The sequence below is a fragment of the Haliotis rubra genome, unplaced genomic scaffold, assembly GCF_003918875.1.
Source record: "Haliotis rubra isolate DU_JTF1 unplaced genomic scaffold, ASM391887v1 Scf773, whole genome shotgun sequence".
Taxonomy (NCBI): domain Eukaryota; kingdom Metazoa; phylum Mollusca; class Gastropoda; order Lepetellida; family Haliotidae; genus Haliotis; species Haliotis rubra.
In genome coordinates this window covers 367,620-393,496 of record NW_025767494.1, presented here as the reverse complement: position 1 = coordinate 393,496, position 25,877 = coordinate 367,620, and the positions used below count along the sequence as shown (strand labels likewise).

Genomic DNA, 25,877 nt, shown 5'->3' with positions numbered 1-25,877 from the left:
CTGCAGACTTAGTGGAGTTTCGATTGTCATACTGGTCGAACATATCTATGACAGTATCAGCCCTTGTGAAACACTGCTTCATATTTTGCATATAACTGTCAGCAACACTATCCAACGCGGAGGGAATGGCAGGTTTCATACTTATCAATATTGCCATTGTATCGCGAATGTGGACAGTGTCTTTTTGTCAAAGTCTGGTAAAGTGTCAATATTCTGTACAATTTCTTCTAATTTGTCTGTCAAATCGGCATTGGATGTCTTCCTCCTTGATCCATCTTCATTGAAAAGTAATGTAGGAACTGATCCTATGGGATGTGCGAGAACCTTGGCCATTGTGACATCATCACGACAATCTGTCAGACATAATGGTCTTCTAAAGACCATTTCTGCGTGCAAATGCACAAGTCGAACAGTCCCATCTTCACTAAGAAACATCTATGATAAAGCAAATCCTGACCACAAAGATCATTTCCAAACAACTGCACAAGTCTGGTAAAAACATCGTCTTGGCTCAATTGGGCAGTGATTGTAATTCTCCAGGTGATAAATTTGTTCGAGCACTAATTATGATGCAGTACTCGGCAGATGAATGTTTACTCTTTTGGACTTGGCCCCTTTAAGTCCATTTCTCTTTGAAGTTAACCTGAAATAAGGAAAGTTTCATCATTAAATCTTCTTACATTTATTAACAGTAGAACATATTTCATAAAGAGAGTGGGTGGTGGGGTAGTACAGTGGTTAAGACGTTCGCTCATCACGCTGAAGACATTGGTTTGATTCCCCACATGGGTACAGTGTGTGAAGTCCATTTCAGGTGTCCCCGCCGTGATAGTGCTGAAATGTTGCTAAAAAGCGGTGCAAAACTAAACTCACTCATAAAGAGAATTCCTTTCTTAAACATGAAGGTCATTATGATTTGGGTTAAGAGCAACATTTAAAGTAAATCCGTCTTACAAATAAAGGTAGGATTTTATCAATAAATAAGTCAATGTAGGTGTAACTTCTGTGATACTATATATAGAGATATATATATCTAAAAGGCTCATGAGAGAGTGATCTTTTGGACTTGTCCAAACTGCACTGGCTTTGGCTCCATTGCTTAAGTTTTCAGAAATATACCTGAATGAAAAAAAATTAAACTTGAAATCTTCAAAGATTTAAAATATATCATTGTTTCAGGGAGAAAACATTTCATGAAAAGAAATGCCCTTCTTAAACAAAAAATTTCATTTTGACACAACAAAATAAGAGCTTTTTGTTATGTTTAATATTCATTATAAAAACAAGTTAGGATCTCATCCCTGAATATATGTGACTGTATGCAGAAACTACTGTGAAATACATACATACCTAAAAGGTACGTGAAAATGTTCAATTTTGGACTTGACCTACCTTGACAGAATTGGGCACTTATGTATCTGTATAAGTTTAAGTTTAATCATTAAATTTGTTTACATTCGTAATGTACCAATAAAAACAAGAGAAAACTATTTCAAAAAGGGAAATGTCTTTTTAAAAATACAAGCTTTCATTATGATGCTACATGAAAATGATAGCAATTTTTTAAAAATATGTACATTGTATTTTAAAAAATCAAGATATTATTAATAAATAAAAGAATGTATGTGAAACTATTAAAGGTAAAAGTTTAACAAATAAAGAAATCTAATGCGCAGTTTTGAAAAAACCTTTGCAATCAATTTTCTTGTTATATTTTACCAAAAAAAATTCAAATATAAATTAAAAGGTATTTTAGTGAAAATAATTTTGGACAGCATGCACATATTGAATTATATCTATGTTTATAAATATAATTCAATCTAATAAAAAATTTTTTGAAGAAATTGTCCTGTCAAATTATAAGGTAGTGTTTATATTTTGGTGGAAAAAAAATACATATATAACAAAAATTATGTTTGGGGAAATTATATACGTTAAGAAAGAAATTATTTCATTTCTACATTTTTTTATAATCCACATATCTTCTTTAAAAATCACTTCAAAACATATTTATTGCTAAAATTGTTGTGTTTTTTAGTTGAGGATCACAATCGGGTAATATTAAGTTGTAGGGAAATATTGCTTACACTGACAATGCATTTTATACAGGGTGGCCCTCTCCAGGGTTTCAGAATGTTATCTGTACATTTTTTCAAAACTTCTTTGAAAAGAATCATCAAAAACCTAATAAAATCATAATTTTATAATATCTGAAAATATAATTGGACCAATAATGGAAAGATAAAGCATAAGATTCTCTGAATGGGATTTGATGAATATTTTCATCCTTAAAATGGCCTCTCAAGGAGTTTCATCAGTTAAAACTTTTAGAGTTAGTTATCTTGAAATCTGTCAATGAAACAGTTGACTTTAAACATGTAAAATGCCATGAAAATACCTTAGGATATCAGGTACAATAACAAATTACCTATTTTGAAATGCATTTCAACATTTTATCATCAAACAAGATTAGTGCATAACTAACCCACTGGTAATCTTCTGTCATTTCTATCATTGAAACATAAGGTTCTGTGGAAATGTACACAATTAGAAAACAACTTACCTCAATAATGATATTGAAGAAATCTGAAGACTTGTCAATGCTTCGAATGAAAATCTTTGGAAAAAGATTTAACAAGCTGTCAAGTTCCAAATGTCAACACTGCTAGGACAGGAAGTGGTCTCAGCAGACTGCAGGAAGTACTGGTAGTACTGTTTTCTTGATGACTCATTTTACGGCAGAGTTTCTCTACAGACTTTATTGGTGTGACATAAAAACGTTTTTATAAGAAAATGTCCACATAAATTTCACCACATCATTTTTTTTCTTAATGCTCAGATCACAAGCTTTCATTTCATGTATAGATTGTGTATACCTCTCTCAGATATCAAAAACAAATGGTTTTTGAAGGAATATCAGGTTTGTGTCCTGCCCTAATAAGGGGTCATAACTCCGACATGCTTAACACTAGGTCAATATAACTCTGAATACTTGAGAGAATTTTTGTGGATATTGACGCTATAGTTTCGTTATGGTTTGTTCACCATGAACCAAACTATACAAGTACAAAGTTCCACAATGTGAGCGGATATGTTTTGATAGTTGCACAATTCATAAGAAAAAGATGACAAAGTACTACATGAGAAAGCACGTAATAGCGATTTGGATGGCCCTATCTGATACATAATTTAGTTCTTAGATTCCCATATTCCCTTGTTAGTGTAGATGTATTTTGACTAATTTTGCAATATTATTAATAGAATACTAACCATATCTTCAAATGTAATGAAATTACTGAAAATAATACAACCACTGGATGCGGTTACATGCACCGTTTACCCCCTACTGGGGGTAAAATACCCCAGGGGCAAATGTGCCTCCAGGGGGTAAATTTCGTCATGTAAACGGTACATGCAGGGGGTAAATATTTACCCCATGGGGGGTATTGAGGCAAAATTTGCCCCAGGTCAAAAGGTAGGGCAAATCTGTTTACCTCCGGGGTAAATATACCCCTGGAGGTAAACATGTCATGTAAACGCTTTTTATATTTTTTCACGGGGGGCAAATGACAAATATCTAACACCCCTGTACAGAAAATGGACTCTTTTTTTCTTGGAAATCTATTTTTAGCACTTATGCAATAGGTTGCTTCATTACCAACACTCTTGTGCACTTTGAGAAGTGAAAATGCCACCAAAGAAGAAGTGCTCGCGGGGTAATTCGTGGTGCGATGATAGCACAAAGTGCCTTCTAAGTATTTGGAGTGATTTGAAAGCACAATCCCAACTGGATAGTCCCTCGAAAGCAGACAATGCTGTATACAGCAAAATCAGCAATGCTTTACATGACATGGGTTATGAGAGAACGAGGTTTCAGTGTAAGGAGAGGATGAAAACTCTCAAAAAGTCGTACAGACAATGCCGTGATGCACTGAAGAAAAGTGGACAATCACGCAGAACGTGTAAATTCTACAAGGAAATGAATGAAATACTGGAGATAAGGCCAGCCACCTCTCCTGGAAAGGTGATCCAGAGTCTTAAACCACCAGTATCAGATGCAGAAGACTCTGATGCTGCTGCTGATGGTGGTGATCCTGCTTCTGAGGAGATGGAAGATGTCATACCTCTGCTCGAGGGTGAGGATTTGGACATAGATGTCTCAGGAATCGAAAACAAGGATGATAAATCATATGCTGAACCACAAACAAAAGAAGAGGCAATAATCGAAACTAAAACAACAAAGCAGAAGGGAAAACAAAGAAAAAGCCGCTTTCAAGCATCTTTAGAGACTGTAATGGACAGATTCACTAAGTCAAATGAAAGTATTGAAGCGAGTCAAGTTGAATTAGAAAAGAAAAGGATTGAACTTGAAATGAAGAAAATACATGACGAGGCTCACAGGAGAGAGTTTGAACTGAAGAAACTTGACAGAGAGGAGAAACAGCGAACAGCAGACAGAGACCACCAACTGCGAATGCTCCAACTGATCATGAGTAGCAGACCACAGTTTCCTCTGCAGGCAGCTATGCTTCCAGGTCAAGCTTCAGTCCACCCAGTGCCATCTTACAGCCAGGGTTCGGGATGACTACAAGCAGCCAGTGCCCAGCACAAGCACTGCAACTCCACCAGGCGACCGCATATCAGATTACTCAGAGGTAGACATAACCCCCATCCAAGGTCCCAGGAGAACCCGTGGTAGTGTTACCCACAACACTGATGGCAGCAGTTTTTATAACCTGTGACTGACTTGCTCACTGAGTGTGAATTTTTTAGAAAACTGCTAAGAATGCAGTGTGTTTATGCAAGTTAGATTTTATTTCTGTTTGTTCCGAATGCAACTTAACTCTTGTTTTCAAATGAAGGCTGAAGTAATGTTTGGATAACAACTTAATTTAGCTATAGATTGAATTCTGGTAAACAAGGAATTCGTATGTTTCAAGCTGCGAAAGTCGTCTTTACCTATCCATTGTTTGACTGAATTGGGAAAATACTATCTATACAACTAATGGCAGCAGTTTTTTAATAATAATTTGTGACTGACTTTTTCACCTACTTTAATGTTTAAGAACAAATAATAACAGTGTTCTGTTTGCAGGTTGCAGTTTATTTCTTAAATTTAATCATGTTTGCAAAACAAAACTCTTGTTCTCAAGTCATGTATTGTTCTTTTAAAAGCTTCAAATAAAGAAATTTTTTGATGACATCTATTTGTTACTTGAATGAACAAGAATAGAGAAATCACTGTCTCAAATTTTCGTCAGAAAAGCTTCACTGTCTATCATTGGCAAACTGTGCAGTGAGTGCTTTCGAAGAGCTGATCCAGTGACTGGATCTGGATGAACTTGTTGTCCACACTCTCCTGCTCCAACATCTACGTCCTGCAGCCAGTCTGGGTCAAATAACTCGTGCTCATTTTCGCACATGTTGTGCAAGGCAACTGAAGCTGCAGTAAGTACTGGCACAAACTCCACATGCACATCAATGCGCTTAGAGAAACGTCTCCATCGCCCCTTAAAGCGGCCAAATGTGTTTTCAATAGTCATGCGTGCACTGCTCAGTCTGTAGTTGAAGTAAGATTGTTCTTCTGTGAGAGCCCCTCTGTTGCTATATGGTTTCAGTAGCCAAGGACACATAGGGTACGCAGGGTCTGCGATGATGACAACGGGCATATCCACTTTATGATCAGCAGGGCCTACACTGTCCATCATCTCTGCTGTTTGCGGTAATATCTCACCACTATCTGCCAAAGCCCTCAGCTTAGAGTTTGAGAACACCCGCGCATCGTGAACTCTACCTGGCCAGCCTATGCAGACATCAGTGAACCTGTACTTATCATCGCAAACAGCTTGCATGATAATTGAATAGAACCCTTTTCTATTCACATAATCAGAGTGGAACTGCTGCGGGGCCACAATTGGAATGTGTGTTGCATCTATAGCACCTCCACAATTTGGAAAGTTCCATTTCTGTTGGAACCCTGAAATAACTCTTTTAAGTTCTTCATCTTGAGGGAACTTGACCACAGCTGGGAATATGTGTGTGTAAATGGCATTACACACCTCATGCACAATGCAGCACACAGTGGACTTGTGTATTCCAAAAAGATTGGCGATGGTGCGATATTCTCCTGTTGTAGCGAGAAAATATACTGCAACTGCGACTCTGTGTTCAAGACAAAGAGCTTGGCGAATTCTGGATTGTTTTTCAAGATGTTGTCGCAGTTTTTGACAGAGAAGATTGAACATTGCCTTTGACATCCGGAAGTTCTCTCTCCACCGATCATCATCAAATGTCTGTACTGTCACTTCCCACCAGTGTCGACTTCTTTCTCGTTCCCATACACTTCGCTCACTGTGTAATGTGGATGTCACACATAACACCATAACTTGCAAAATTCTGTTTCTTCTCCTTTTCTTTGACAGCCGCCTGTACCTGTCCATGGTCAGATTGAAATGAGAATGATGAATACCCACCCCTGTCTTAAAACCCATGTAAACGCAAATTCTTTTGCCCTTTGCCCCTGGGGGTAAATTAGCCTACGGGGGGTAAAATACCCCGGGGGCAAATAGGTGTCATGTAAACGCAGCTTAATAACAGAAAGTAAGATTTTGAAAAGAAGTTTCCAGAAAATATGAACAATTTATATTTTCAAAGGTCTTCAAGCGCCTGCATAACCGATTTTTTGAAAACGATGCAAAATGTGTTTTGGACGTCTTCCGTCGAAGGACAGCGCGGTCGTCTAAAAAATAGCAACCAATGGGAAAATGACATAACATTGTCAATGTTGGCTTTTCGTAGGCCTTCTCAGCCATCGTCTCTTTGGCCTGTACCGGCTCGTATATTGCGTGATATGCGAGACGGGGCCCAGCTTAGCATGTGACCTAAACATGTTAGCAATATTTCCCTACAACTTAATATTACCCGATTGTGACCCTCAACTAAAAACACACACAAATTTTAGCAATAAATATGTTTTGAAGTGATTTTTAAGGAAGATATGTTGATTATAAAAATGTAAAAATGATAAAATTTCTTTCTTAACGTATATAATTTCCCCAAACATAATTTTTTTTTTATATGTATGATTGTTTCATCAAAATATAAACACTACCTTATAATTTGACAGGACATTTTCGTCAAAAATATTTATTAGATTTAATTATATTTATAAACATAGATATAATTCATTATGTGCATGCTGTCAAAAAATATTTTCACTAAAATACCTTTGAATTTTTATTTGAATTTTTTTAAAACTATAACAAAAACAGTGATTGCAAAGTTTTTTTCAAAACTGCGCATTAGATTTCTTTATTTGTTAAACTTTTACCTTTAATAGTTTCACATATATTCTTTTAATTATTAATATCTAGATTTTTTAAAATACAATGTACATATTTTTTTTTTAAAATTGCGATCATTTTCATGTAGCATCATAATGAAAGCTTGTATTTTTAAAAAAAGACATTTCCCTTTGTGAAATAGTTTTTCTCTTGTTTTTATTGATACATTACGAATTAAATTAATTTAGTGATTAAACTTAAACTTATACAGATACATAAGTGCCCAATTCTGTCAAGATAGGTCAAGTCCAAAATTGAAGATTTTCATGTACCTTTTAGGTATGTATGTATTTCACAGTAGTTATGCATTCAGTCACTTATTCAGTGATGAGATCCTAACTATTTTTTATAATGAATTTTAAACATAAAAAAAAATCTCTTATTTTGTTGTGTCAAAATGAAATTTTGTGTTTAAGAAGGGCATTTCGTTTCATGAAATGTTGCCCTCCCTGAAACAATGATATATATTTTAAATCTTTGAAGATTTCATGTTTAATTTTTTTTCATTCAGGTATATTTCTGAAAAACTTAAGCAATGTGGCCAAAGCCAGTGAAGTTAGGACAAGTCCAAAAAAGATCACTCTCTCATGAGCCTTTTAGATATATCTATATATCTATATATAGTATCACAGAAGTTACGCATAAATTGACATATTTATTGATAAAATCCTACCTTTATTTGTAAGACGGATTTACTTTAAATGTTGCTCTTAACCCAAATCATAATGACCTTTCATGTTTAAAAAAGGAATTCTCTTTATGAGTGAGTTTAGATTTACACCACTTTTAGCAACATTTCAGCAATATCACAGCGGCGGACACCTGAAATGGACTTCACACATTCTACCCCACCACCCACTCTCTTTATGAAATATGTTCTACTGTTAATAAATGTAAGAAGATTTAAGGATGAAGCTTTCCTTATTTCAGGTTAACTTCAAAGAGAAATGGACTTAAAGGGACCAAGTCCAAAAGAGTAAACATTCATCCGCCGAGTACTGCTTCATAATTAGTGCTCGAACAAATTTATCACCTGGAGAAATTACAATCACTGCCCAATTGAGCCAAGACGATGTTTTTACCAGACTTGTGCAATTGTTTGCAAATGATCTTTGTGGTCAGGATTTGCTTTATCATAGATGTTTCTTAGTGAAGATGGGACTGTTCGACTAGTGCATTTGCGCGCAGAAATGTTTTTTAGAAGACCATTATGTCTGACAGATTGTCATGATGATATCACAATGGCCAAGGTTCTCGCACACCCCATAGGATCAGTTCCTACATTACTTTTCAATGACGATGGATCAAGGCGGAAGACATCCAATGCCGATTTGACAGACAAATTAGAAGAAATTGTACAGAATGTTTACACTTTGCCAGACTTTGACAAAAAGACACTGTCCACATTTGCGATACAATGGCAATATTGGTAAGTATGAAACCTGCCATTCCCTCCGCGTTTGATAGTGTTGCTGACAGTTATATGCAAAATATGAAGCAGATACTGTCATAGATATGTTCGACCAGTATGACAATCGAAACTCCACTAAGTCGTTCCCGAAGAGCTGACCTCAACACCGGCAAGAAGTATCAAGTGTCATCAGGCAGACAGATTCCACAGTGGAACAAGTTTCTTGGTGTATCTGAGAACATGTCACGGTTAACAACGTTTTGTTTACCAAAGTCCAAGTTGCTACAATGTCAACAGAACAACAAGGAGGATTGTATCTCTCAGGAAGATATGAAGATGGAATGGTGACCAAGTTGATCCCTCCCACTGGAGATGCTTGCATTGATGAACACGAATGTTCTCAAGAAGAAGTTGATACATGCTCTTCAACGCCATGTACTGCAATGGTGAGTTTGAAGAGAGGCATACCAAAGGAAGTATCATCATTAAGTCCCTAATACAGATGTTCTCATACTATATATCTGCTATTGTCCACAAATGGAGCATGTCCGTGAAAACTGGAGTGTCTTCCGAAGTCACGGACAAGCATCGGTTCATGTCCATAACATCTGCCATCTTCTTGGATCATCAATGTCATTTGCTTTGCCAGGATTTCATGCCTTTACTGGCTGAGATACGTCATCAGCATTATTTCATGTTGGCAAGAAGACAGTCTACAAGGCTATGATGAAAGACAAAGATCTGTTTTCAAGTCATCAAGTCTTATCTTCAGGAAACCTTGATGCAGCAGTGGAGGTCTGCAGGCAATCTAACGTCAGCCTTGTATGACCCCAGGAAGAAGGTTAAACCACGTCACTCTTTGAATGACATGAGATTTCAACTATGTCGACTAAGAGACATTGAACTTGCCAAACTTCCCTCATTTTGCCTGGCCTAGGGTGAATGGATTGCTCAACCACACATTGTTTGAACATCAAACTGTTTCGGAAGTTCTTGACTGTCTTGTTTGCACCTGCTGCAAGTCCCCATGCTCCTCAGTGTGGTGCATTTGTAGACAGAGCAATCTGCCTTGTATTGAACTGTGTCCTTGCAAGCAAGGACAGGGCGGACAGAATTGCACTAACCCCATGAATGATCTTGGTGAAGATAACCAGTGACAATGAAGAATGACCTGTGTAATAATCATAAATCTATTCGATGTATAACATGAAGATTGTAAAATAGAACTTTGAACTTGAAGAAAGCAAGCAAACTTTGATCTGATATGTAACTAAATCTGATCTGATGTATCACTAAACTGAACCTGAAACAGTATGGAATGCCTGGTCAGTATAATTGATTGAAATTCATATTTGAGCTTATTCCTTTTCCAAGTTGTTAGTTATTGCAATAACCACAAGACATACTATTGCTTTACAAAAGAACAGCAAGTGAATCTAGTTTGAAGGATTGTTGGTTCCTAACACATTACACTTATAATTCAGTATCTTTATCAATGTTCTATTTTAGAGATATTAATGTATCTTTACCTGTAATGATGATAGTGATGAGTGATGAAAAGGTAATTTTGAAATTATACCAGTTAGATTTATTCTTCTTCTACTGTATCATACCTGGAAAAAAAAGGACTGAAAATTATTTTTTTTACCCAAATTTTCAATCATGCAATGAAACCTTTATGTCTAAATATTGCAATCACTATTATTTTTCTATTGTACAGAGAACAACCTTTCATTTGATGGTGAATTTGTGTGAATGGGGTCAATAGTTTAACACAAGGAAGCATACCGTAATTACCTGTATGTAGCACGTAGACCTGTACCTCAATTGCCTGTGTCTAACACAAGGAACCATACCGTAATTACCTGTATGTAGCACGTAGACCTGTACCTCAATTGCCTGTGTCTAACACAAGGAACCATACCGTAATTACCTGTATGTAGCACGTAGACCTGTACCTCAATTGCCTGTGTCTAACACAAGGAACCATACCGTAATTACCTGTATGTAGCACGTAGACCTGTACCTCAATTGCCTGTGTCTAACACAAGGAACCATACCGTAATTACCTGTATGTAGCACGTAGACCTGTACCTCAATTGCCTGTGTCTAACACAAAGAACCTGTATGTAGCACGTAGACCTGTACCCAGTTACAGCGAACTATAGAATTAGTGACAATATTCCATTGTACAAGTGAATGGTGCTACCTTTTCATACGACGTGACAATTCTGGTTGACTTCTGAACTGATCCATACACATAGTACTGGATGGCAGTAGCTTCGTTGGTCCAGTCGTAGTAGAAGTCAGCATTTACCTAAAATAAATAACTCAAGACGAATTATTTTACCGGGAAGCAGGAATATTTTCAGCGTATCATTTGTACAGTTGTAGCAGATACATTCCGGATGTAATTTCATTTATTATGTTCTATATATGAAAATACTGTAAACGAAAATTAATGCTTCGACTTTTGAAATGTTATCAGAACATACTTTACAAATGTTTCTTTTATAGAAAATACAACCGTTACTACTACTACTACTACTACTATTACTACTACTACTACTACTACTACTACTACTACTACTACTACTAACTACTACTGCTACTACTACCCGTGAAGATTCGGGTTGGAATTGGTCTTCAGGATCCCGTGCTTGTCGTAAGAGGCGACTAGTGGGATCAGGTGGTCAGGCTCCCTGACTTGGTTGACACGTGTCATAATATCCCAATTGCGATGAACAACAGACCAACCAACCATCCGGTTACAATTGGTCTTCAGCGACCCATGCTTGTCATACGAGGCGAATAACGGGATTGGATGATCGCTGACTTGGTTGACACATGTCATCATATCCCAAATGCGTTAAACAACAGACCAACCAACCAACCGGTTACAATTGGTCTTCAGCGACCCATGCTTATCGTACGAGGCGACTAACGGGATTGGATGATGGCTGACTTGGTTGACACATGTTAGCGTAGATCGATGCTCATTATCTGCATTGTCCAGTACAAACTCGATCTTTTACAGACTGTCGCCATAAAGTTGAAATATTCTTGAGTGCGGGGGAGGTGGGGTAGCCTAGTGGTTAAGGCGTTCGCTCGTCACGCCGAAGACCCGGGTTCGATTCCCCACATGGGTACAATGTGTTAAGCCCATTTCTGATGTCCCCCGCCGTGATATTGCAGGAATATTGCTAAACGCGGCGTAAAACCAAACTCACACACTCACTCACTCTTGAGTGTGCATCAAACAACAAACTGCTATTACTGCCACTAAGAATAGAAATTATCATTTGGGGTTCTTAAAAACTCGTACCACACAAAATACAATCTAATGTCACACAAATGTCGCTGTGATAAATGTGATCGTTTTGTACTTACGTTATTTCCTTGAATCGGTGCGCGAACATCAAACACTTTGGCTGACCAAACGTTTGCCATGCAGCAAGGTGTAGCTTGAGCCTTGACGGTCGCCAGGCAGGACAGAGTGACCAGAAGCAGCAGCATGTTGGACGTCAGACGTTAACTGCAGTGAATGGTTGTGATCAACAGGCCGCTAGTTTTATAGGGACTGGATACGTTTCTGCGACTGTGTACGTCCTTAACTGATGAAATCAGGAACAACGTTCTATCCGACCAATGTTAATTGATAGCGTTTCAGTGTCACGTTAGGTCACAGAATTGTGTGAAAAGTGAAACATATTTGAAATCTGTGAGCGCGAGTAAAAATTGACATGTATGTCACCTCAGGTGAGATTCTTGAGAGGCATTTTAGAAGTTGGTGAATATATAAGACGTTTTATATGTCGAATATGTCTCCTCTGGTTAGACAGTGTAGCCAACACATAACGGTTCCTCATTGCAAACACATGAGCATATTTGCTCGAGCAAACGGACGATATTAAGCTTATCTCTTGTCTATAGCATTATGTTTTCACGTTCCCTAGCGATTTAGTGCACATTTCGCAATAATTATCTACCTTGCGAAACATGAAACGTACTGAGGTATGTCTGCCCTTCGGACGACATTGTTTCTGAGGTCAAGGAAATTTAATGATACCCTCTCCCACAAGGAGACAGGTTTCCACTATCCACCCTACGCATATTAATTGTATATTTCGTCATTTCATCACTGTGCGGGGTTATACGTGTGGGTGACACGAACTGGTCAGTATTGAGACATCATGTTTGGACACTGTCCTTGACATACATTTTCTGTACAGATGTTCTAAAATCAAGCTCGATGGCCAAGATTAGCATTATTCTAATTTCAACTGTCCACCTCATACCATTACACTTCCACTGTGAAAACGACGTTGCTGAGGAACGCGACCGACGCTGATACGTTCTCCTGCTTGCCTGTTGACTCCAGCACGACCAGAGTTGTCTATATGAAACCTGGATTCACAAATTCTCAAGTTCTCAAAGCTCCTTTTTTATTTTTGAAAGATTTTATAAGATGAGTTGTGTTCTCTGATATATTGTGAAGCCACCTCATACCATAACACTATCACCCTGACAACGACGGTGCTGTCTGTAAAACGTTCCTACACCTCTTGCCTCATGTCAATATGAAACCCGGACTCATGAACAGTGTTCCGCTCCGTCTAATTTTCTGAACCTCACGTCCTGTCCTTACCGAACGCGGTGAGCCGGATGTTGTTCCGCTCCATAAGCTACTGCCACTGACTGGTTTCAAATCAGGAACTGCCAAACTGTTATTGTGGAAGAATCCGTATGTGCACCAATCGAATATAGTTGTCTTGTTGACGTGAAGCCACATGTGGTGGACTGGATCGTTGCAACTCATGGCTCAAGCCTTTCAGTAGAAATTGACTTAAAAAAGACGTTACTGTGATTTGATGACCATATTTCTGGTAATTTCGTTCTGCGCCATTCCTGTTTGTTCGAAGTTGATTGTCAACAAGTGTTATTCTTGGTTAAACAAAAGTGCCCTTTTAACCACCTGTTAACTTAACAACCATGCATTGTGTGCTGTCATATTCAGAACCTATGTCTCTAAGTATCATGCTCCCAGAAACACGAAAGCATCCACATGTGTTCTTTAAGTACGTTTAGTTTGCTGTTTCGTGTTATGTGTATGTTTATAGTTTATTTTACTGCAGGCATTTTCCCGACAAACATTGATTTGATTGCTCGGAGAGCGGAAGGTCGGTAGTTCGATCTTCTGGTCGTGTCATGCCAAATCTCATCAAAATATGGTACTGCCTGTTGCATTCCACAAATGTTTTTTTTTCGGATCTAACTGTATCTATGGTCACCACGGTTAGTAGCAAATTATGGGTTCAGGTTTTCCCTAAAATTATGTAGTGCCATATAAATTTGAGAAAACCAGATGTGACAGAAATGAACGTTGCTCTTTTCTTAAATTGCAAACGTTGAGGGCAACCATTTTTATTTTGTCAACCACATGGTGAAAATGCCATTTCATATCAAACAATTTCTGTGAATATAACGTATGTAAATATACTACGCAACCGCCCAAGACATACAGTCTCGATTTTCCGACGATAAAGATTCCAATGGACAAAATAGCTGTGAAAATGTATGTAAACAGAACACTGATAATCGGTAATGACATCAAAAGATAAAAGGGAAACACAATCTTTCCATTGGCAATGGTTTGGGCGTCGATGTATAATGTCCTCAGTACATATCCAGAACCAGTTCATCTTAAAATCGTTCTGACATGGTCCATTTGAACTCGTTCGTTAAATTTGAGATAACATTTCCGGCTGAATAAATATGTACATCTACCGTTAATTGGTCATTGTGTAGTAAAACCTTTAATTGACCACTCATAATTAGATGTTTTGCCAGACCAAACACGAATGTTTTAATACCACAGATTACAACATTCAAGCTATAGTATGTCCACTGCAATGACCTGGTATACTTGTAGGAACACTACAACATTATGTGATGGCGATAATCCTTACTTCCTTTTCTGTTCTCGGTTGTGACTACAGCGCTACACAAAAAACACAAAATGTGTGTGAAAAAGGACGCCGTCTATTCCAAATCCGTGCCTGCTACAAGGAGAGTTGACTCAATGTGTTATTGCTATTCAATAGTATTGATACAAAGCGTTTGCGAAAATAAATGTGCGTATCCTGTCCCACCCGCCACAATCCCATGCAAACGCATGTCAATTGTCCTCCTTAAAACACGGGAACATATAGATCAAATGAAAAATAGGGAATGTCATTGGACATACTTTGTTGTCACTGATGGGCCAAGTGTCTTCCACATGTCTGCCATAAAACGTCATGACACGACATGACCAGTTTCGTCCAATGGTTGGATTCATAAGAAACCTGTGCTTGGTGTTATAAAAACTACTCGCGCTGTCGTATGATGACACTTAAAACCTCCAACCATTTCTTCGCCTGGTAAGACAAGTGAACACTTCACACTCATGAAAAGCGTGCGTTTTTGTGTGTGTGCATGCATGCATGCATACATACATACATACATACATCCATCCATCCATCCATCCATCCATCCATCCATCCATCCATCCATACATACATCCATCCATCCATCCATCCATCCATCATCCATCCATACATACATACATACATACATACATACATACATACATACTACACTGAACTTACGATGCCATTGCCAGAAAGGGTACAGATTTTAGTGGTATTGTGCTTGTAATTGAAAACAGAACTTGCCATACTTATAAGTAGTATTTATTGATATAAAGATATTTGTATATTTTGTAAAGTCCAACAGACAACAATCGGGTCTACAAGATGAAGTGTGGCTGCCCACATTAACAGGAGAGGGGGACGTCGAAAGCAGCTGGATCCGTGATGCCTGTTTTATATCCGTTGAAGTATAGTTCTGTATCTGCAGCTGAGGAAAAACAGAATGTTTCATAGTAACTACAATCCATGTTGAGTGGAACATGATTTAAAGCAGAACAACAGGATATTCGATTTTGATTGGTCATTCCGAGGTTTCTAAAACTTAAAACTGGCACAAATCGAACCTCATGGTTTGGTGGTTACATCACCACAGTGGCATTACCTCCATCTTGTGCAGAGAATGATTTGATGCAAAACAACCCCATTCTACATCGTAATATAGATTATAAAATTACTCGATTTGATTGGTTAATCAGAGGTTTCTAATAATCTTTTGTTACATTTATGGTTTGGTGTTTGCATTACCGTGGTGGATAATATTTATTGCAATCTATTGTAAGTCTGCTGGTAACCTCACCCTTTCTTGAAAACGCATATTGTGTTTCCCTCCCGAAAGCAGCAAAAAGAGAATGTTTCATTCCTTCGAGATGGAAATCGGAACATTACCTCCTGGACTGCTGCACCCAAGTCGATCTGTGTAAAGTATCTACTTACGACTTGCTGCCTGGTTGAAGATACCCAAGTAGGTTAAGACACAGCCTGGGTCGGTGACGCCCATGGTTAGGTTGACAGATTTGATAGTCATCAACCAGTTATCGGATTTCAACCCGCTTCCCTCAATGCCGATATAGCTTGAGCCAAGGTCTGTACTGTCGTCTACTCGGAAGGAGACCATTGACATGTTACAATTATTGTATTACAGATACATTGCTACTCTATCATGACTCTTGCGATGTCACCACTGATACTGGTAGCAAAAGCGAATGCAAGATAGTAATACTGCCTGTTTTGCCAGACCCTTCAGGTGATAAGAATCTGTATCGAAACGTAATAATCGCGAAATAGATACCCACATGCACAATTCGGATTATTTGAAATATGTCTATCAAAACAATGAGCGTTCAAGTCACTACAACCCAACCTGAGACGAGCATGGATTATTTGACAAAATCTAGATCCAAAGTTTTTATCAAAGAGAATATGTCCTTGTTTGGTCTGTAATCGTGTTTTGAACGAATTTATTTATGAAACATTTATCAGAAATATTACATATTGTATGAAGAATATAATATAAAAATGTGCATTTATGGTATATATCTAATCATTTTAAATATATTGGGGCATTTTGACTACACCGTTCGGGCAATTTGACCAAACCTGGGGCAATTTGACTAAAACTCCGGCGCATTTTGTAGCTGGGGCGATTTGACTGGCACCCGATGAAGTTGTTGTACTTCCCAACTTATAAAATACCAATCAAAAATATATACGATGAGCATATGTTTCAAAGGTATAGTTTTGCATGAATTGTATGCCCTAAATAGCTTAAAACACATGCAATTCCGGTCCTAACATGTATTTCGTACAGTGTATGCATTATTTCGATTGTGTGAAATCCGAATTTTGGTCCTGTGTTTATCACAATGTGACCACAAGAATCATTTCTATGAATTTCATGAACAAAGATAACTTTTCACCCTGACACACGTACTCGGGATGCAGTTTGGCAGAAGCACGTCAGTTGGGGCGTCCTTGGTACATGTTCCATCGGCCAAGATGGTGTAGCGTTCATTCTGCAAATCAAAATATATTTTAAACATTCCTGCGGTATGTACAACACGCAGCACGCATGTAACACCTAGAAAGTTAAGTGAGGTGAAATGGGGTTTACCGTAACACTTAAGAATATTTCGCTCATATGACGACGTGCATACGTGTGTCCTTGTTTTACCCATTAATGCCGAGCGATAGGCAGGGACCAACAAGTATCATATTTTTGGTATGGCGCGGTCGGGAATCGAACCCGCGTCCTTCCGCTCTCCGGGCGGACGCTCTAACCATTACACCACGTAGGCGGTGTAACACGTAGAACCATATCTCAATTACCTGTATGTAACACACAGAACAGTATCTCAAATAACTTTATGTAACACGCAGAACCGTATCTCAATTACCTGAGTGTATATAACACGTAGAACCGTATCTCAAATACCTTATATAACACGTAGACCTATACCTCAATTACCTGTATGTAACACGTAGAGCCGCACAATTACATGTCTATAAAACGTACAACCATTCCCAAATGAGCAGAATTTACCAGGGACAACCCAACTTTAAAGGGGAAGTGTACACGAATAAATCACATTTATTCTCATGTGAATCAAAGTGAACTGTTTTAATTAGTTAATACTAATGTTTAAAAATATACACTCATTTTTCTTACAATGTAAGTATAACCCTCAAAGTAAGTGCTGAAATGTTATGCCAATATGAGGCCTTTGTTTGCCGAGCTAAACAGGCCAGAGTTACCGCCCTTTGATTATGACGTAATTGGTGCCACTTGATTTTAAACTGGCCCCCTGTCTAGTCCCAAATCAAAAGATAATAATGCTGAAATAAATCACGTGAAAAAGGTTTGTGAAAATACGAAAGAAGCATGAGAATATAGAAAACGTAAGCAGCAGGACAGATTGATCGTGTGTATTTTCATTCATAACCTCACCTCAATGAAAATACCAAATATGTATAACAAAGTTGACGTCCGTATGACATCACTATCGGGACGCACTGACACGAGTACGCCGGACTTTTCGAAGGAAATTTTCGTTGTTTCAAGCAACGTATATGCATAAATGTGACATGTAAGTAGTCCGAAAATTCTGTCAGTCTGCTGGTTGTTATTTTCTTTTTGTTTTCATTGTGACCAAGGGAAACAGACAGAAATTTAGAGAAGTACCGTCATCGTTGTGCGTTAGTTTGTGTCAGTCATGCTTTCAGAAACTGTAATATGTTGTGATGAATCTAGAAAATCATTGGAATACACCTATTTCATGTCATAAACATAGTAGATGTGATATTGGTATCTTCATCATGATATCCGGAAGTAGGCCATATTTAAAGCTAGCGAAGTCTCGCTGTGCGAGATCTCGCGAGGCAAATACCCATAAACCCTTCTTCATCATGGCCTCAATGTAGATGGACACGTGAGCCAGCCATTCCGTAAGTTTTGATCGTTTTCACTTGCATAGATTGGTATGAATAACTTTTCTTCCATCAAAGGGTCCATACAGGACCTAGATGGTATACCTAAGCAGAAAAATGTGCCCGTAGAGGCGCATACATCTGCAACCGATGATATGTCGAAAAGCCACGTGGATGGTTTGGGCAAGTCCCATCAACCCCAACCATCGGGGTCGGGCAACAAGCAGAGACTTGGGGTTGGATAGCCACTCTAATCAGCACAAACGTGCTCGAATTTGCGCACGGGTGGCTTCTGCTTCTGACTTTGAGTCAGATTCAGGATCAGAATCTTCCCCTCGAGCGATGTAAGCTCGGACGAATCTTACATTGAGTCTGCTACGAATCAACGTGGGGATAAAGGGGTCGTTCCGTCAAAACCGGTAATCAATAAAACAGGAACAATAGAGACTTTCGATGATTACGTCCCCTTCTCGTTAGCTGATGCCAAAGACCCATCAGAATGGTGTCTCCCGCATACTCTCACGACAGACTCAGAGAATTTCTCTGTCTTCTGCCAGGATTCCAAACTAGAAGAAAATATTCTAGAGGATCTCCCTGTCCCTTCAGAGGAATGTCTTCAGACACCTTCTCTGGATCCATATCTGGACGACCTCTTTGAGGCTAAGGGAAAGTCGTTCGAGAAAAGTTTGACCAATCCCTTCAATTTATTCAAAAGCGGATTCTGAATTCCATGGGGCCTTTATGTCACCTGTGGCATAACCTTGATAAGATCCGCAGAGGTGAATCCCCGCCGATTTAGACATCTTTGAGCTGTTGGAATTGGTAGAAAACCACCTGTCTTATCGGTCAGGCTAATGTCTCCATGAATTACAACAGAAGGCTAAACATTCTGGCTAAACTTTCTAAGGATGTCAAGAAGGCTAAACGTCTCATTCTCAAGCATGACACAGCCTTGTCAGAGGCTAAGGGCAGACTCTTCGGAGATGCCTTTTATGACGTCATGCTGAAGGAGGTAAAACGTAAGACCAAAGCCAAATTGATATTTGATGCTGAGAGACGTTCAGCTCGCAGACCTACTTTCAGACACCAAGGGCCCAGTCACCCTGATAGACAGCCCTTTCAGAGAATGCCCTCAGGAGGAAGACAATCTACTGGGGGCACATTCCACATCAAGCCCTCCTTCAACAGAGGTTTCAGAGGCAACTCTTCCAGAGGCAGAGGAAGAGCCGGTCAGTCCGGTCGGAATCGCAGACTCTCTTATATCAGGTGGGTCAAATGTCAGCAACGTCTGTTCCCACAATGCTCCTCCTTCCTCAATGCTACATCTACAGGTTATCCCAGCAATTCTAGAGCTAAACCTGGATCTTCTGTTTTACAAGGAATCCCTCATAGGGGGTCGTCTGGTACACTTTTTAAAAAACTGGCAAAAGATCACTTCAGATCCATGGATACTTCAGACAGTTTCGGGTTTCGAGATTCCTCTGTTGTCAAAACCTATTCAGAATCGCGTGTTTCAACCAAAACTAAAGCTCACAAGACAGTTAGCCTTGAGCCAGGAGATCCAATCAATGCTTTGCAAACATGTGATAGAGGTTGTTCCCCAGTCTGCTTCGATGGACTCGGATCAGTTTCTAAGTCCTATGTTCATGGTTCCCAAGAAGGATGGAGGGCAGAGGCCAATCATAAATCTCAAGGCCCTCAATGCTCACATTCCTTACAAACACTTCAAGTTGGAAGGACTACATCTTCTAAGGGACTTGATCCGCAAAGGGGACTACCTTTGCAAGCTGGATCTGAAGGATGCTTACTTCAGCGTCCCAATGGCACCCCACATGAAAAAGCTACTCCGCTTCTCTTGGAAGGGTGTTCTGTATCAGTTCCGATGCATGCCATTTGGACTTGCCCCAGCTCCAAGAGCATTCACAAAACTTCTTCGCCCAGTGGTAAGTTTGGCGGCGAGCAGGCATTCGCTTGATTATATACCTGGACGATATCTTGTGTATGGCGGAATCGACGACCCTGCTGAGTCAACACAGGGACACCCTCATCTTTCTCCTCCAGTCCCTAGGCTTTGTCATAAACTGGAAGAAATCAGTTCTGTCACCAACCCAGTCGATCACTTTCCTGGGGTTTCAGATAAACACGGTGGATCGTACTCTGATCTTACCAGAGGAGAAGGTAGAGAACATTGTAGCAACCTGTCGTCACATGATGAGAAAGAAACAGGTAAGGATTCGACAACTGGCAAGTTTGATAGGAAAACTGTCAGCTTCAATGAGAACAATCTTACCCGCTCAACTGCATTGTCGTTACCTGCAGATGCATTCGAGGCAGGGAGCTTTTGCGTTCTCAGAGTTACGAGTCAATGATTACACTGCCTTCGGTTTGTCTGGAGGAACTGAAGTGGTGGATGACCAACCTCACCAATTTCAACGGGAAGCCAATCATGGCAGCTCATCCAGATGTAATTCTCCAGACAGATGCATCAAAAAAAAGGGATGGGGAGCAATACACGGCCAGAGATCAACAGGAGGCCGCTGGTCAGAGATAGAGCAGAGTATGCACATAAATGTTCTAGAGCTGAAGGCAATTCATCTGGCACTCTTGACCTTTTGCAAGGGGATCAAAGATCAATCTATTTTGGTCCAAGTGGACAATCAGACAGCCATGGCTTATGTGAACCGATTTGGGGGGACAAAATCAGTCAGTCTGTTGCAGATCACAAAGCAGATATGGGGTTTCTGTCTCCAGAACCGTCTGTTCTTAACAGCAGTCTATCTGCCAGGGGTAGAGAACATTCATGCGGACTGGGAGTCTCGCCACTTCAACGACTCGAGCGATTGGATGCTCAATCCAATCATCTTTGCTCAATGCAACCAGATACTGGGTCCCTTCTCAATGGACCTTTTTGCATCGAGACTGACTTTCCAAATGAAGCCTTTCTGCAGCTGGAGGCCAGACCCCCTTGCACAATCAACAGATGCGTTTCTAGTGAATTGGAACCAGGGGATTCCTTATGCCTTTCCCCCGTTCTCACTGATAGGCAGGTGTCTGTGGAAGATCCGAAAGGACAAAGCGGAGCTGGTCTTAATAACTCCAGTGTGGCAAGGTCAGTCCTGGTATCCACTCCTCTTGGAGATGGCGGTCACAAAGCCAATCCTCCTCCCACAGATGAGGGATCTGTTAAACTCCCCGCAAAACCTGCCTCATCCACTGATAGAAAACAACACTCTGGTGTTAGCGGCATGGAAGGTTTCAGGCGTAGCATCAAGACCAGAGGAATTTCAGAGGCGACTACACAGCTGCTCTCCTGCCAATGGCGACCTGGCACACAAGGCGCTTACAATGCTTCCTGGAATAGGGTGGACTGGCGGGTGCAATCAACGGGGTTTTGATCCCTTTTCAGCCTCTGTGGAGTCTATCTTAGACTTTCTCACTCACTTGTACCACGAGAATAGTCAGTACAGGACCATAAATACAGCTAGATCAGCTTTGTCTGCTTTTCACCCCACTATCGGGGGCTATAATGTGGGTCAGCACCCACTGGTCAGGAAATTAATGTCAGGATTTTTTAATCAGAATCCTCCTCAGCCCAGATACTCAGTGGCCTGGGATGTAGATTTGGTGCTGCAATATTTGAAAAATTGAAAGATAATATCTATTTGTCGGATAAAAACTTGTCTGGGAAGTTGACAATGCTTCTGATGCTAACCTCTGCTAGCAGGTCTTGAGAGTTATCTTCCTGGATATCAGACACATGGTAGACAGGGGCACTTAAGTAGAATTTACCCTGATTAAACCAACCAAGGTGACTAAGACAGGAACAAAACCTCATCCCTTGAGTTTCAGTGCCTATGAGAAGGACCCTGCACTCTGTGTAGTTCGATGCCTTAGAGTGTACTTAGAACGCACAGAACCTTGGAGAGATGAATGTAGGTCTGGCCTTCTCTTGAGCTATGTGAAACCGCATAAACCGGTTTCATCCCCAAGTATTGCAAGATGGGTGACAAATCTTATGAGCGAGAGGCGGGTATTGACACTTCACACTACAAAGCTCATTCTGTCAGAGGAGCTAGTGCTTCAAAGGCATTTGCCAAAGGTGCTTCTGTCACAGACATTTTGAAGTTGGGAAACTGGACCAAGGCCTCTACTTTCAGAACCTTCTATCTGAGAAATACTATCAGCAGTGGCAACTGCTTGTCAAAGATACTTGACACTACCGGGCTTTGAACTACCAATATCACATCTACTATGTTTATGACATGAAATTGGAAATTTCACAAGCACACGTAGTGTGTAAAGTGAAATTATAATTTCATTAGTAAACATAGTAGATGTGATATTCCCTACCCTGTCTCCCACCCTGAATTGCCTAGATTGTTTGGCATTTCTCAGAGTTATTGCATTGCTAAGATTTAACTTCATTCCAGGAAACGTTTTGAATTTATGTCAATCTTAATGGATTTTAATATTTTACAGTTTTGGATTGATCTGAGTGATTCAACCAAGTCATAGCTGATAATGCTATGCTCTTTACTTGCATATTTTACATAACTATGGCTTGCTACGATACCTTTCCCATGCATGTTCTAAAACTAATGAGCAAGTGTATGCAACAAGTAGGCGAATTGATACACTGTATAAAATCTGAGATTGGCTTTGTTTACATTTCAACAAGTGGTCCTTTCCCAGCGCGGCATCTGTTACGTTTCGTTCGATTTCACTGAAACACTTCGAATTGGTGACAAAATCCATTTGTCAGTTTATTTTGATTTGTATAATGAATTCAGGGATTCGTGTAAGGAAGGTGGTGTTGAATTATTGATTTTATGGGTGAAACATAACCGGCATACATGTGACGTGATTTTATAAACGCTCTGTACTATGGCTGAAAATTCACTTTGACGTTAATTGTGTTTGCGTATTTTCCTTAACATTCTCAGCGAATTCTCGGTTCATCGACAATGTTTCAGAACGAGCATTGGTGATTCGATCATACAACAACAAAACTACCGCTGATCACAATTATACGTCTTTTTCTTCTAAATTCAAATCTCCCAGTAAAATTTGACATTTGAATTAAGGCATACTATAAATTCAATGGTGATTTAGTAATGTGTCAAAACTGGCGAGAGTTACGATGCATGTAATTTTCAGTATATTTGATCAACAATGAGCGGATGATATCATAGAAAACGAATTTCAAACAGAGTTTAAAACTGCAAATTGCATTTATCTTCGTGATGTATTTGGAATGGTATCGATATCAAAGTGAAGGTGGAAGAGGAGGGACATATCGTAAGATTTATGAAGGAATTTTAGTAACAAACGTAGAATGCCGGCACATTCACCGATGGCAATGTATATGTGGTGCATATACGTTTTAGTTTTTGTGAATAAAGATACTGTTGGAAAGGCGACCGACTCAGGTTGAATGTTATACAATTTGGTTACGTGGTAACACTTTTAGTACAATGTATACCCAAGATTGTTTTCAAACTGCAACGTCATTACAGTGTAGAGCTGACCGCATTGCCAAATGACGGCCAGGCAACAGGTGGATTAAAACAGTAGCCTGTGCATCGAGACACACATGAACCACTCATATACCTGCACCCCGTGAAATGGGTCTAATAAGTCTAGAACGATGTCATTCGTTTATCAGTCGGGCACCAATGACGTCATTACCAAGGGACATAAGCCATGGTGTGTTTGGACATAAAACTCTCGGTAAATGTTGAAAATATGAATTGAGATAAAGCAAAAAATAAATTAGTTTCTTCTGATATATGTACTGGTTTGGATATAAAACTACTTGATAAACACTTTTTATGATGAAAAGTGCAAGACAAAAAGGTAAATTTTCATGAACACTTGCCCTTTAATGAAGGTGCCCTGATGAACCATACTCAAATAGTCTGTTCACAAAAAGGTGAGGTAAGGTTAGATCACTGATGTATTGCAAATTGTCGACACTTTTGTATACCCTAATGCTGCCTGCCATCAGGATAACAGCAAGTACCATATCTAAACGTCTTTTTTGCAGGAATTTACTGTATGAATCGAAACCCGACTTCCAACCGCTGGACAAACTCTCTGTCCACAAAACAACGAGCATCAGTTAACGGTTGAACCATTCCTCAATGAATTCTATGCAGGATGACGAACAACATCTCACTATGGCTTTGGTGACTATTTTCAATGTACAGATGACTGGTGCTACCTTTTGATACGACGTGACAATTCTGGTTGACTTCGTAATTAATCCATACACAGTGTACTGGATGGACGTAGCTCCGTTGTTCCAGTCGTAGTAGAAGTCAGCATTTATCTAAAATGTATAACGCAAGATGAATAATTTTACAGACATTGTTAAACAATGTGGGGGAGGGAGATTTCAACGTGAATATTTAGAGCAGATACATACAAATGTAATTACTTTCGTTTTGTTCTGGATTTGAAAATACTACCTAGGTATTGAAATATAACTACTTTTGACATGTTATGAGGGAAAAAAACAACATCGACTACTACTGCTACTACTTCTACTACTACTACTACTACTACTACTACTACTACTACTACTACTACTACTACTACTACTACTACTACTACTACTACTACTACTACTACCACTACTACTACCCATGAAGATCCGGGTTCGAATTGGTGTTCCTTAACCGATGCTGAATAACAGGATCGGGTGGTCAGGCTTGCTGACTATATTGACACATGCTATCGTATGCCAATTGCGTAGATCGATGCTCATGAGTTTGATCACTGGATTGTCTGGTCCAGACTCGATTATTTACAGACCGCCGGCAAATCGATAACGCTTTAATATTACTGAGTGCAGCATTAAACAACAAACGAACTTCTTCTGTCATTCTGTCATTGTTATTTTGGGGTTCTCGAGTACACTGTACTGTTGAAGTTGAAGTTAAGCGTATCTCTTATGTCCACACAAATAAAATTTAATGTCACACACAAGTGGCTATGATAAACGTAATCGTTTGGTACTTACGTTATTTCCTTGGAAGGGTGCGCGAACATCAAACACTTTGGCTGACCAAGCGATTCCAATACAGCAAGGTGTAGCTTGAGCCTTGACGGCCGCCAGGCAAGACAGAGTGACGAGAAGTAGCAGCATGTTGGACGTCAGACGTTGGATGGAATGGTGGTGATCAACTGGCCGCCAGTTTTATAGGCACTGGATACGTTTCTGCG

The 25,877-nt window shown here is 39.4% G+C and overlaps 1 protein-coding gene and 1 long non-coding RNA gene across 4 annotated transcripts in view; both read right to left on the bottom strand.

The window, feature by feature from the left end:
• LOC124260753 overlaps nucleotides 1–25,877 on the bottom strand; it is a 35,795-nt gene extending 9,918 nt beyond the window's left edge. The window contains exons 1-5 of one of the 3 annotated variants that reach the window (XM_046695064.1): nucleotides 25,675–25,862; nucleotides 24,874–24,981; nucleotides 17,158–17,239; nucleotides 16,161–16,322; nucleotides 15,473–15,654 (exon numbers count right to left, since the gene is read on the bottom strand). In XM_046695064.1, the coding sequence (XP_046551020.1) occupies nucleotides 15,572–15,654; nucleotides 16,161–16,322; nucleotides 17,158–17,239; nucleotides 24,874–24,981; nucleotides 25,675–25,800 (561 nt within the window). In that variant the 5' untranslated portion in view covers nucleotides 25,801–25,862 and the 3' untranslated portion in view covers nucleotides 15,473–15,571. Of the gene's footprint in view, nucleotides 1–10,963; nucleotides 11,072–12,144; nucleotides 12,331–15,472; nucleotides 15,655–16,160; nucleotides 16,323–17,157; nucleotides 17,240–24,873; nucleotides 24,982–25,674 lie in introns of those variants that run through there. The other 2 variants (XM_046695066.1, XM_046695065.1) reach the window with 2 other exon arrangements.
• Nucleotides 84–2,934, bottom strand: LOC124260755. Its single transcript, XR_006894160.1, has 2 exons — nucleotides 2,564–2,934; nucleotides 84–643 (listed from the first exon to the last, which is right to left on the bottom strand). It is a non-coding gene; the product is annotated as an uncharacterized LOC124260755 (long non-coding RNA).